Raw genomic sequence first — 13,509 nt, forward strand, 5'->3', positions numbered from 1 at the left:
TGCGAACCACTACACCACTGTACCGCACATTTGCTTTCAGTATCTGGTATGACCCCCTTCTGCAGAGATTTCATTTACATGATGTGTCCGACAGCTCAAAATGCATCTCCAGGCATTTAAAAACTGGTCTCCAGCCAAGCAGCTCCATACACAGCAAGCTGCAATGCACGGTGTGTTCAGATTGCTTTCTGTCATAGCCAGCATGAACTTTTTCAGCAATTTGCGCTCCAGTAGGTCTTCTGCAGAATCGGACCAGATGGGCAAACCTTCACTCCCTGCATGCATGGATTGGAGTTGTTTGTCCAGCACACCCCACAAGTGAACCTTGGGCACCAAGGTTAACCTTATGGCTGATTGGAGATTGCATGCAGAAATCTACATACACTCACCATGGACATCAGTTTCAGAAAACCCAAAATAATTTAAAACTTGTGCACCAAATTCTTTTATTGCTCTATTAAAGATTTATGTTGTGCAAGTCATTCTGCCATAGAAAAAAGAACAGTTGAAAGAAAATTAAATGATGTTCATGTCCACAATGAGTGCATGTTATATTGGGATTCTTGCATATATCACATTTTACTTACAAAAACTTCAGGTCTTCCCATTTTCCCTTGTGGATAATGCTGCATGGACTTTTGATCAGGATGTCCAGGAGGTTAACCATGTTGAGCTTGACAAACTGCATCATTTATGTAATCAGTCATTAAAACAAGAATGAACACTTCATATAATGGGTTTGTAGTTCAAAGTTCAAATCAATAATTAAACAAGAGTGCTCCGAGAGCACAAATATCCCCTACTTGCAACTATGTCTATGCTACAAGTGCTTAATACACCCTCCTGAAATTGTCAAAAGGGGTGTTCACACGGCACATATTTGCATCGATGCTGCACTGATATTTTGTTGCAATATATCTTACACCGGTGTAAATTTTGTGGAGCGTTCACACGTCACAAACCTGCTTACTAGAGAGAAGCGTGTTAGCACCGGTGCAGCCCCACTTGCGTTCACACGGCAGTTTTAGCGACCATGCTATACGATAGTAATAATGCGGAAATGAAATATGCGCATGCGTGAAAATGTACTTCCTTTTCCCGGTTGTCATGGCATCACCAAGCGCCGGGAAAACAACGTGGATGAAGACACCAGTGTTGCCAGATATTGCTGACGGTTTCCAGCCCAAAATATGTTCAAATCCGCCAAAATGCACTTAAAACCAATCTGGCAACACTGGAAGACACGCAGTTCTGTTGTTGATATTCGCCATTTTGGAAGCGCAAAATACCAGGATGCAAATTATGCAATGCCCGTATGTAATCAACTCTCCTCACGCGTAGCGAGTCTACCCCTGTAGCGTTCAGACGTCCCATTTTATAAATCGGTGCTGCCCCGCAAACTAGCATTTACTCCGGAGTAAATTTCTTAAACCACCTCCCGAGCAGGGTTAGATTTGCACCGGTTTAAGCAGCTTTCAGGGGCTTCACCGGTATAAACTTTGTACCATGTGAACGCTCTACCGGGGCAGTCCCAGTGCTACACCGGAGTAAAAGTTGCCGTGTGAACACCCCTAAAGTAGAAGTTTGGTAATCAAGGGCCATAACTCGGGTGAAATATGACCGAATTGAACAAAATTGTAATATGCGCATTACCAACATACAGCAAAGTTTTGGAAAATTCCTTCAAAAATTGAGAGGAGTTGATTTCAGAAGGTGAGTACCCTTCCCGGGATGGACGGACAAACAGACAGACAGAAGCAAGACACATGCCGAAGGGGGATTTTAAAAGGCAGCCAGTCTTGTTTTCACTTCCTTCTTTTGTTTTGCAAACTGTGGTGCTTACCAACAGTAAGATAATCATTATCCTACAGGCTTTGATATTAACATTATCTAGATAGCACAGAAATATCTGCATGCTCCTCATTAGTTAGTGAACCTCTATAATGTGATTTCAGTTGAATAAGTGGTGCAGATCCAAGCAGATTACAAAACCTGGAGGCATTCTGAAAATATCATGACCGTTATTAGTGAAACAAGAAATGGTTTTATTAGAAACAATTTCTGCAAACAAGGGAGGTACAGATGTAAACAAAACGGGGAAAATAATTAAAGTTTTTTTTTTTTTTTTTAAGCTTTGTATACAATTTGGAAGGACATTAAATAAGAAAAGCAGTTCCCCAACAAAGCTTGAATGGCTTTGCTACGATCCATGCTGCAATTCGTTTTTTTTTTGGCTCATTTACCCCAGAACAAAATCAAAAAGAAAAAAAAAAAAATTAAATTTTACGTCATTTCATCAATGATACTGCACATTGTAGCATCTTTATCCCATACTTTTTCCTTTGTAGTACCAGGTACATTTTTGTCCGTTTGTCCTGCCATGCAGCTAACCCCAGCATCCTCCACATCCACGGGCTCAGTTTTCAGTCTGACATCCCCTGCTGAACCTGAAACCACCGCTCCAGCCATGCCAGAGGAGTCAGACTGGGGCAAATCGTCAGGCAGTGAGGCGAGGCAGCCGTGGATCATCTCGACAACGCGTTCCAGGTGTTTCTGGAAGCGCTCGGCTGTCTCCAACCTCTGCCTCTTCTGTACTTCCATCATCACCCGCAGCGTCTCACGGGCTTGATGAGGCCGATACTCGTTAATCAGGTGGTGCATGTGGACAAACAGAAGTTTCAGGTCCTCCAATTTTTCTTCACGTTTAATGCTACCCGGGCTTTTGATCAAGATGTCCAGCAGGTCCAGGAAGTTAACCAGGATGGACATATTGAGCTTCTTCAACTCTCGTTTGTGGTCAAACTGCATTGGGTGCAGCCTCTCAATCCCCTGGCTCTCCAGTGGCCGGATGATGAGGTCATCACACTGGAATGGGTTGCCAAACATCATGTAGTTATCCCGAATAGGAGGTGGTGGTTTCGGGGCCAGTCCTTTCCTTACGTTGTCATCTGTGTATTCTTTGATGTACTGCATCGGCGGCAGCGGGAGGGCGCTGACCTGCTGTGGCTCACCCATTCTGAAGGTCTGACAAATGCACAAGAGAAAATAAACATTGCTTTAATGACTTGTATCACGGAGGTCAGACATATGTTCTAAATTACAAGCTACTTGTAGACTGACTGAATTTAAAGTGAAAGTCCCTAAGCCCCACTTTTTTCCTTGTACAAAGCAATCATTATGTTGATTGACCATGCGTTTTCAAAACCATAGCTGATCCAAAAGGCCATAAATAAATTGAAAATTAATAAGAGCAGAATTTTGCAGAATATGCTGAGACTGAACTGGAAGATCCTGAAGGGGTGCGTGACGCCACACGTGTAACAATCAAGATATCGATTTTGTTCCTGTGCGCAGCTGTTAGACCAGTCGTTTGGTCTAACGACTGGTCTGTTTAGATATGGAATCACATTTTGGATGGATGGAGATATCTATCTATCGGATGAAGGAGCAAATGATTAAATCAAGAGCATTCCGGAGTAAATGGTTCTCTTTTCAAGCTCCCAAGACAAGAAACTACCAGTTCACGACAGTCTTCCTCTGTAGCATGCAAGATGGAGAGATCAATAGAGATGTGCAGAACATGGTGATTGCCTTTCATGTTTTCCTGAACAAAGCTAAAAACAAATCAAGTCTTGCAATATTGCAACCTGAGAGCATTTAACACATCAGTTCATAATTAATGACCGCATGTGTGCATTTTTCTTCCTGTTAAAGTGCATCAGATGTGATCAGGTGTTGCGAGCGTGTAAATGTTGCTCATAATCCTGCATCTGGTGCACTGTGTGAGAGGGACATAACAGGGGAATCGACAAACTGTCCAACTGCCAGATCAAATACAGCACCAGTCAAAAGTTTGGAAACACCTTCAAATTCAATTTTTTTTTTCCTACATAGTAAATTAATACTGAAGTCATCCAGACTATGTAGCAACATGTAAGGAATCATTCAGTAAACTTTAAAATGTTAATCAAACCAAAATATATGTTTTAGATTTTAGATTCTTCAAAGTAGGCACCTTTTGCTTTGATTACAGCTTTGCACATTCTTGACATTCTCTCAATCAGCTTCATGAGGTAATCACTCAAAATGGTTTTCCAACAGTCTTGAAGGAGTTCCCAGAAGTGCTGAGCACTTGTTGGCTGCTTTGCCTTCACTCTGCGGTCCAACCCATTCCCAACTTTTTCGGACTGAATGACCTTCATTTCTTAAAGTAATGATGGACTGTCGTTTTTCTTTACTTAGTTGAGTAGTTCTTGGCATAATATGGATTAGAACAGTACTCAAATAGGGCCAGTCACTGTATACCAACTCTACCTCTTCACAACACAACTGATGGTCTCAAACACATTAAGAGGTCAAAAAATTCAAGAAATTCACTCTTGACAAGGCACAGCTGTAAACTGAAAGCCATTCCAGGTGACTACCTCGTAAAGCTGACTGAGAAAATGCCAAGATGTGCAAAGCTGTCATCTAAGCAAAAGGTGCCTACTTTGAAGAATCTAAAATGTAAAAAAACATTCTGGTTTGATTAACACTTTAGCAAATAATTCCATATATATTTCTTCAAAATATCAATGACTTTAGTATTAATCTACAATTCAGAAAATTTAAAAATAATGAAAAACCACTGAATTAGAGGCGTTTCCAAACTTTTGACTGGTACTGTATGTGTCATTTATTAAGTCAATGGGTTTCTTTTTTGCTCCAATAATTCCCATGTGGTCGTTCTGGTGGTGATGAACACTTGATGAATCAGATTTATTAGTAGTAGGGGACATGAAATCTGCCCGCTTCATTTGCGCAAACCTCACCCAGTGTTGCTTTAGATTAGTGTCATTTCTCGGAAATTTGTGAACTGAATGTCCTGTTGCATATGGATTTGAACATCCAAACAATGCAGCGGTTTCACATGGTTTTTATAAAATATTCCAACAGAATATCAGTTTCGCTCTTCTGACTTTGTTGTACCATCTCCGCTCCCCCCTGCATGGATTTCCCTAAAAGTATGCAGAGACTGCTGCTAATGGCTGCACTCTCTTTTTCCAGCCCAAATCATTCACGACAAGCAGTGTACCCAGTTCATCGAAAATCAACCAACAGACTGAATTGTGTTCGCCCAGGACTTTCAGCTGGCTACCAGTCTTTTTCACCATCTAAAAAAATACATGACATCTCCAATCCTTCCCCCTCCCAACCTCATGGAACATACAGAGAGTCTTGTATGATGTGCTGTGGGTCCCTGCATTGGGTGTAGTTTTAAAAACAAGCTGGGACCCAGTATGCCTATGCCATTCTCTATTCCTGTGTTGATAAGAAATAGAAAACAGAGCATATTTAACCCAGGTGGTAAACCAGTCTAGTCTCCTTCCTGTTTCAAAACAGAGTGCCCAAGTGGATATTACTTCTAGATTTTCTGTAAAGCTAGCTCTTCTGAACGTTAGATCACTTTCAAACAAGTCATTTTTAATTAATGATCTGCAAACACAATCTTGATTTTTTTTTTGCTTCTAACTGAAACTTGGCTGGATCAAGCAAATAGTGCTACCACCCTTATTGAAGCAGCTCCCCCAAATTTTAATTTTATGAATGCTACCCGGCAGGGGAAAGGTGGAGGGATTGCAAATATATTCAAAGCCTCTTTTCAAAGTAAACAATCCTCACTTGGTGATTTTACATCCTTTGAACACTTATGTGCACTTGTTACATGCTCTCCTAACATATTGTTATTAATTATTTACAGGCCTCCGAGACATTCAGTAGGGATGTCCCGATCAGGTTTTTTTGCCCTCCGATCCGATACCGATCATTTGATTTTGAGTATCTGCCGATACCGAGTCCCGATCCGATACTTCTTATAATCCATAAAAAATAAAGACGAGGAAAGAAACGGATCCAGGATGTTCCTCATTTTTTATTTAACACCTTATTTTAACATCCAACAACTCCGTTAGCAAACAGAGCACTTACGTGAGGCAGTTTGAACAATAAATAACAAATTAAAAAAAATAACCTTAAAATACCTGGCAGGAATGTAAACAAATAAAAAAAATAAAGTGCCACAGTGCCAGTAATTTGCTTTTAAGAACGCATCTCACAGTGGTGTACAGTAATTTCAATTAAGGAAATGAACGTTTTTCTTGATGAAAACAAGCATTTCTACCCTTTCAGGTTTGAGCCCGTTTCTTTTGTCATCCAACGAAAAAAAAATGATCTCATGCTTTGCTTTCCGCTTCGAACTGCTTCCGTGTTCAACTTTGCCGGCAACAGGCAGCCAATAACCAATAGCGTCTCCGCTACAAAGTGATGTCATGCTGCACGCGTTGATGTTGCTGTGTTGAGACAAGAGGTCTGGTCTCGCTCTGTGCCAACGCATAGCTATTGATGTGTTAAAAATGAGAATATATTATATAGATATATATCCGATCCCTGATCGGGAGGCAATGCCCGATTCCGATCGAGTCCGAAACCATGTGATCGGGCCCGATTTCCGATCACGTGATCGGATCGGGACATCCCTAACATTCAGCCAAAGTTTTTCTGGAAGAGTTTGGTGAACTGTTGTCAGTCATTTGCTTAGAGTTTGACTATCTTATTATATCTGGGGATTTTAACTTGCATGTACGGTAGATAATCCTGAAAACACTTATGCCAGAGAACTACTTGCACTTATTGACAACTTCAACCTAGTACAACATGTACAGGGGCCGACCCACTCTCGTGGTCATAACCTTGACCTAGTCATCGCAAAGGGTCTCACTGTTTCTACTACTGTTGTTGACCTGGCCTTATCTGATCATTTCTGTGTTTTCTCTGATGTTTCTATGTCTCCTCACATTCAGAACAGCTCAACGACTATGGGTAGGAGAGTCATAAACAACAACACGTGTTCTCTTTGAGCAAGCTCTCTCTCGGATCTCAACCAAAATGTCAGACTCTGTCGACGACTTACTGGAAATTTTTAATTTAAAAATATGACCCAAATTATGGATGACATTGCTCCATTCAAAATCAAAGAGTCAATGACAAACAGAAAGCACCATGGAAGCAATACCCAGCTGTTAAATTGCTAAAGAGAGAATGTAGGAAGACTGAAAGAAAATGGCGCAAATCTAAACTTCACATCCATTATCAAATCCATAAAGAGATGCTTTGTAAATATAATTATGAAATTGGTAAAGCAAGACCGTCTTTCTTCTCCAACATCATCAACAGGAATATGAACAATGCCCATGTGCTATTTTCAACAGTAGAGAAGCTAACTAATCCCCCACCACAATTAGCACCTGAACAACTCTCAGTTAATAAATGCAATGAGTTTGCATCCTTCTTCAAAGATAAAATTGATAAAATACGGCAGAATATTGCTCATAATATCTCTCAGTTGCAAATAACTGAAAAGCTGCAATCACCAGTGACACAGAGACAATTTCAACACAATGTCAGAATTTTGTTTGATTACGAGACTCTTGGGGGGGGGGGGGGGGGGACTGTACAAAATCTCAGTTCCTCAACATCTGAATTGGACATTCTGCCCACCAACTTTAAGTCTGTTCTTCACCTTATAATTACAGATGTGCTTCAGATCATAAATACATCCCTAGAGACTGGCATTTTTCCTGTGTCCCTGAAAAAAGCCACTGTAAAGCCCCTACTTAAAAAGAATAATCTGGATGCTTCATTATTGAACAACTACAGGCCAATATCAAATCTACCATTCATCGGGAAAATCCTTGAAAAAAATTGTCTTCAATCAATTAACTGCCTTCTTGATATCAAACAGCTGTTTTGATAACTTTCAGTCAGGATTTCATGCCAATCATAGCACTGAAACAGCGCTGATTAAAGATATAAATGACATACGTCTTAATACTGATGCAGGCAAAACATCGGTCCTGGTGTTACTGGACCTCAGCGCAGCTTTTGATACTGTTGATCACAACATACTGCTATATCGACTTGAACACTGGGTTGGGTTGACTGGTAAAGTTATCGATTGGTTAAAATCATACTTAAAAGATAGAAGCTTCTTTGTTACCATGGGAAATTGTACCTCAACATCAATGTCCTTGACCTGTGGTGTCCCCCAGGGGTCGATCCTTGGACCATTACTATTCAACCTTTATATGCTCCCACTTGGACAAATTATCAAGAACAACTCAATTTTGTATCACTGCTATGCAGATGACACCCAAATTTATTTTGCTCCATCACCTAATGATTATGCCCCCCCCTTGAATGTCTACCAGTGTATCGACCAAATCAACAACTGGATGTCACAAAATTTTCTTCAGCTGAACACAGATAAAACAGAAGTAATTCTATTTGGGGAAAAAAGATGAAAGACTCAGGATTACCACTATTCTTGACACAAAGGGGATCAAAACAAAAGATATGGTTAAAAATCTTGGTGTTTTCATTGACAGCGAGCTAAACTTTGACAGTCACATGAAAGCAGTCACTAAATCGGCATTTTATCACCTAAAAAACATTTCCAAACTAAGAGGACTTATGTCAAAAAATGATCTGGAAAAACTTATACATGCCTTCATCTCTAGTAGGGTTGATTACTGCAATGGCCTTTTCACAGGCCTCCCAAAAAAGACCATCAAACGACTTCAGCTTGTTCAAAATGCAGCTGCTAGGGTTCTCACACGAACAAAAAGAACAGAGCACATTACTCCAATTCTAAGGTCCCTTCACTGGTTTCCAGTAAGCTACAGAATTGACTTTAAAGCATTGCTGCTGGTGTACAAATCTCTAAATGGTACAGGGCCCAATTACCTCTGATATGTTGCAGCGGCCTAACCCAATCAGATCTACCAGATCGCAGCAGCAAAATTTACTGGTAAAACCTGTTGTTAAAACAGTGTGGTGAAGCAGCTTTTAGCTACTATGCAGTACAGCTATGGAACCAACTCCCAGAGGACATTAAAAATGCTCCTGCTGTTGGCAGCTTCAAACCTAGACTAAAGACCAAGCTGTTCTCAGATGCTTTCTGCTAACTGATAAATACCATCTTTACATGTTTTAAACTTTACTTAACTTTTATTCTATTTTATTCTGCTGTTTACTGAACTTTTACTTCATTTTATTACTTTATTTCTACTATTGTTTAATTCTTATATTTTTATTTTTCTCTCTTCTTCCCCCTTTATTTTATGTAATTTTATTTTCTATTGTTTACTGTTTTGCTTTTACCTCTGTAAAGCACATTGAACTGCCACGGTGTATGAAATGCGCTATATAAATAAACTTGCCTTGCCAATATCCAATCTCAGCGAGTCAGATGAACCAAAATGACCCAGATAACTGAGGTTCCACGCGTGCCGTCATGCGAGATTCACCCTGAGGCAAGGCTACCTTTTTCCAGGATCCGGAAGCCGCGATTTATCAATAGTTTTGTGTTTGATGATAAAATAAATATTTTTCCCCCTGCTTTATTAATTGATTTTGGTCGTTACTAATGATAGTCATTTTAAAACTCATAGGCAACGGTTTTAATTTTATGCACCTTTGAAACTTTATGTTAAAAAACCCTCTATAATTTTCTTCTGGTCCCAAAAAGTATTGTTAATAAGTAATAATTAAAATAAGTTAGCGTGGCTCGTGGTGAATTTCTGTTCGGCAATTTTCGTGACCACTCAGCGCGTGATATCATTTAAGCCAAACAGCTTGAGTTGAGTCCACTTCCGTTTACTTACATTGCCGTTCAGCTTGAGTGCAGACGTGCGTTCAGGAATTTCCAAAGAAAAACCCCAGGCCTTATTGTTGTGCAGTGAACTGTAACAGGACCGGTTCAGGAAGAAGTTTTTACCTTTTTCCCCGAGAGAGGAGAGGCAGAGAGAGTGGATTGGCTTTTTCCGGAAGAAAAGAGGCAGAGCGAGAGGGTTGGCTTTTTCTGAAAGAGGAGATGAGGCAGAGTGTGTGTGGATTGTGTGCATGAAGCCAGAGAGTTTTTTTTTTTTTCCCGGAAAAGGAGACGAGGCAGAGAAAGTGGATTGTGCGCGTGAAACAAAATCAAGCAGTCAAAGAAGAAATGGAGCAGCAACACTCAAGCAAAAAGGAGAAGATTGGAGGTAAACATTTTTACTTTCGCTTGCAATTGACAAGTCAAGAATCCCGAGGGATCCTGTACAATCATTGTGGAAATGAGACAAAGGGATATTTCCTCACTTAGAGTCGGCTATAAATAGTATAATGCCGCGGATGGCAGGCTAATGTGGCCTATCGGCATACTGTCGAGTAATCATTACCTATATTCACTAGGGAGGGCGGTTTAATTATTCTTCAAAAGGGTTCGTATTTAGTATTACAACGAAAGTAGGAATTTATCATAATTACTAGGATAAATCGTTTGGGTGCGAGTCTTGTTGAGGTCCGGGGTCACCGCGATCAGAGTCGGCCGAGTCGCTGTCCGATTCCAAGGCTGCACGGTCAAACCAGTGAGCCACTTTCACTGATTGCTTTGCAACGGCCATAGGCTCATACATATAAATGGTTTCACCTCTCGATATTCAATTTGGAGAGTTCCTACTTCAAAATCGCTATCAGACATTTTACACAAACTCTCACAACCAAAGTACGTACACTTGTGCTCGGTTCGCAAGTAAACACAGAGCTGCTCCCAGTCTGTTTGGCTTGAATGATGTCACGACGACGGTCCCCTGGCGGTGAAAGTGCGCATAAGTGAGATGTAAACAAACCTTCGGAAATTGGGCAAAACAGTACATTTTAACCATTTTATTCAATTTTAGGGTGCAAATTAGACACTAGGAAGATTGAATTCTCTTTTTGGGTCATTCTTCTAGACAAAGTTGATATTCTCCGTTTCACCTCCGACCGTTGCCTATGACCTTTAAAGCATTACTTTAAAAGAACTGGAGAGAAGTAGACAGTTATTACATCATGGGCAAATATTGAGCAGGACAGGGCTGGGCAATGTGGACAAAATCTTATCACGCTGTGGATAATTTCATATCTTGAAACAATATGCATCACGATATATTACGTTTTCTCCAATTCTGATAAAAAAAAAAAAATCTATACAAAACTGCATGCATTCAGGACTGCTTTTTGATCATTCAAAAACACCTAAACACCAGTGAAAGGTACTTTTTCCCCTTTTATGTGGAAGTGACATTGAACAGAACGGTCATAAATGAGAACAAAGAAATGCAGCTCCTAGCTCGGACCTTAAATGACACGAGGGTAATTCTGCCCCAAATCACCAGATTTAGAAAAATGTTCGCCACTGACCATCTCAGATTTGCTTCATACTTTCTGGAAATACTGTCAGTGTGCCCAATAAATAGTGTAGAAAATTTTAGGCTTGTACCGTCATTAGTTTGAGATATAGGGGCTTAAAAAAAGGGCCGTTGCCCCAATTTCACTGTTGAAACGCGTGCTACAGAAAACGGACCCAACTTCCACAAGTCATTACTTTTAAAACCATTCATGCAAGATACATGAAATTTTCAAGGATTGTTCTTCAATGCCAGACGCCTTTAAACACTAAAATAGAAAGTTCACAGTTCAATATTTGCCAAGCACTTTGAAGCAACTTTGACACCCCATATCTCCACATTAAAGCACACCAGATCTTTAAAATTTTCTTATTTAATTACTCATATTATAGTACTCTTTAGGCAACTAGGTACATGTTCAAAAGAAATCAAACTTTGATTTATTAGGCTTTAAAAATAAAAAAATAAATAAAAAATTGTGCCTATAATTCAAATGTATGACAAGGTCTACCATAAACAATTATACCACTGGAAAGAGCTTGTTTTGATTAGCAAATGCACAAAATATGAAGTTGGTACCCTAAACCAAACTATAAATATTAAGGTATCAAGTACGGCATGTTTTACAATAGACGGAAATGCTGTTTTAAGGCATATTACAATATAATTACAAACCTAGAGCGTAGGAAAAATAACCTTAAAAACACTATTTGAAGAGCTTAAACAGTGTATTGATTTGCTTTTCCACATCACATGGAAGTTTATACTGCCTGCCAGTTGATGTAAGTGGGGCATCAATAGGGGTGTTCACGCGGCACATATTTGCATCGATGCTGCACCGATGTATTTTGTTGCGATGTATCTTACACCGGTGTAAATTTTGTGGAGCGTTCACATGTCACAAACCTGCTTACTAGAGAGAAGCGTGTTAGCACCGGTGCAGCCCCACTTGCGCTCACACGGCAGTTTTTGCGACCATGCTATACGATAGTAATAATGCGGAAATGAAATATGCGCATGCGTGAAAATGTACTTCCTTTTCCCGGTTGCCATGGCATCACCAAGCGCCGGGAAAACAACGTGGATGAAGACACCAGTGTTGCCAGATACTGATGACGTTTTCCAGCCCAAAATATGTTCAAATCCGCCAAAATGCACTTAAAACCACCCAACCTGGCAACACTGGAAGACACGCAGTTCTGTTGTTGATATTCGCCATTTTGGAAGCGCAAAATACCAGGATGCAAATTATGCAATGCCCGTATGTAATCAACTCTCCTCACGCGTAGCGAGTCTACCCCTGTAGCGTTCAGACGTCCCATTTTATAAATCGGTGCTGCCCCGCAAACTAGCATTTACTCCGGAGTAAATTTCTTAAACCACCTCCCGAGCAGGATTAGATTTGCACCGGTTTAAGCAGCTTTCAGGGGCTACACCGGCATAACTTTGTACTGTGTGAATGCTCTACTGGGGCAGCCCCGGTGCTACACCGCAGTAAAAGTTGCCGTGTGAACACCCCTAATGATTTTCATGACCTGCACCAGAGGGACCCAACAGTTATCCTCTCTCCTGGGCCAGCTGTAAGTCTGAGAGGGACCATGAGGATGCATAAATGTTACTTGTACATCTTGTTCTTCCTCTGATAATGAACAAATGTTGCCTACATGGATTAAAGCAAAAAAAAAAAAAAAGCTCCATGTCGTTGGCCCCTACCACGTCAGCGATGTGTCAAATTTTAAACGCCGTGTTGTCCATTATCCCCTCGGCCCCTACTTATAGTGCATTTACATAATTTTAACAATGATTAAAGCTAAGGCAAGACTTTACCATTGTCATTACTGGCTATAAATGATGAAACATCAAGTTTTCAGAGCAAAGTGCAAATTTATTTCAACAATACTTTAGTAATGCACAAAAGTGGTTCAGAGAAAAGTGCAAGTGCAGTCAAACTTGAACCATGCTTTCAAAAGAGTGGAACAGAAGGAACTTGCAAGAAAAGTAAAGTGAAAATTCACCTTTTCTGCTTCTTCGCAGTGAAGCCAAAGGCATCTAGTTTCTTGCCATTGCTTCCATAGACTTATGACAAACTACACAAAAGCACACACCTGCCATTTTCATCTTTTTGCACCATGAACTAAATGGCTTGCCATTATCTCCCATTTCATTTCGCCAAGCCCATCTCCACTTATTCTTTACCGTTTTGTCGATGTCTGACACATCTGTGCCTTCATTTAAAAGAAGCGCGTCCATGCTGGCAAAACCGAAA

At 40.4% G+C, this 13,509-nt stretch overlaps 1 protein-coding gene across 1 annotated transcript in view; it reads right to left on the bottom strand.

The window, feature by feature from the left end:
• Nucleotides 1-2,042: 2,042 nt before the first annotated feature.
• med7 (mediator complex subunit 7) overlaps nucleotides 2,043-13,509 on the bottom strand; it is a 38,736-nt gene continuing 27,269 nt past the window's right edge. The window contains exon 2 of the mRNA XM_060926911.1: nucleotides 2,043-3,024. Coding sequence (XP_060782894.1) covers nucleotides 2,284-3,015 — 732 coding nt within the window. The 5' untranslated portion in view covers nucleotides 3,016-3,024 and the 3' untranslated portion in view covers nucleotides 2,043-2,283. The remainder of the gene's footprint in view (nucleotides 3,025-13,509) is intronic.

This window comes from Neoarius graeffei, chromosome 8 (assembly GCF_027579695.1).
Source record: "Neoarius graeffei isolate fNeoGra1 chromosome 8, fNeoGra1.pri, whole genome shotgun sequence".
Taxonomy (NCBI): domain Eukaryota; kingdom Metazoa; phylum Chordata; class Actinopteri; order Siluriformes; family Ariidae; genus Neoarius; species Neoarius graeffei.